The sequence below is a fragment of the Sinocyclocheilus anshuiensis genome, unplaced genomic scaffold, assembly GCF_001515605.1.
Source record: "Sinocyclocheilus anshuiensis isolate Anshui unplaced genomic scaffold, SAMN03320099.WGS_v1.1 C31600708, whole genome shotgun sequence".
Classification (NCBI taxonomy): Eukaryota; Metazoa; Chordata; class Actinopteri; order Cypriniformes; family Cyprinidae; genus Sinocyclocheilus; species Sinocyclocheilus anshuiensis.
The window spans coordinates 1-425 of NW_015600028.1; the positions used below are offsets into that span (position 1 = coordinate 1).

The 425-nt window shown below is 47.8% G+C and overlaps 1 protein-coding gene across 1 annotated transcript; it reads right to left on the reverse strand.

Moving 5' to 3' along the window:
- Nucleotides 1-6: 6 nt before the first annotated feature.
- Nucleotides 7-419, reverse strand: LOC107682107 (dynein light chain 2, cytoplasmic-like). Its single transcript, XM_016478469.1, has 2 exons — nucleotides 300-419; nucleotides 7-190 (listed from the first exon to the last, which is right to left on the reverse strand). Exons 1-2 carry the CDS (start codon nucleotides 393-395, stop codon nucleotides 53-55), a joined length of 234 nt encoding a protein of 77 aa, XP_016333955.1. The 5' UTR covers nucleotides 396-419; the 3' UTR covers nucleotides 7-52.
- Nucleotides 420-425: the final 6 nt, after the last annotated feature.

Here is a 425-nt window from a genome sequence, read left to right on the forward strand (position 1 = left end):
TGCATCACAGTCTTCATTGGAGATACATTCTACGGTCTGGTTTGGTCTGGACTCAGCCAGACTTGAAGAGGAGAATGGCCACCTGGCCCAAGTAGAAGTAGATGAAGTGTTTTGTCTCATGGGTCACATAGCTGCCGAAGTTCCTTCCCACAATGCAGTGCCACGTAGGATTGTATTTCTTATCGAACTCCTGTAACACGAGACAACGTGGTTTAAGCACGGCGGAAAATGCAAGCGTGACAAAAATACACGTTGGGAATCTAAAATAACAGCACGGCTCAAATCTCGGCACGACTCACCTTTTTGATGTATGCGGCAATGTCCTTCTCTATGTTGTATTTCTCCATGGCCTGCGTGGCACAGTCCACTGCATCCTGCTGCATGTCTTCAGACATGTCAGCGTTCTTGATCACAGCCTTCCTGTC

Bases quoted from the DNA above. Each gene is read 5' to 3' on its own strand.
- LOC107682107 (XM_016478469.1), bottom strand. From the start codon at position 395: ATGTCTGAAGACATGCAGCAGGATGCAGTGGACTGTGCCACGCAGGCC. The intron at 191-299 runs GTGAGTCGTGCC...CTCGTGTTACAG, and splicing joins TTGCCGCATACATCAAAAAG to GAGTTCGATAAGAAATACAA.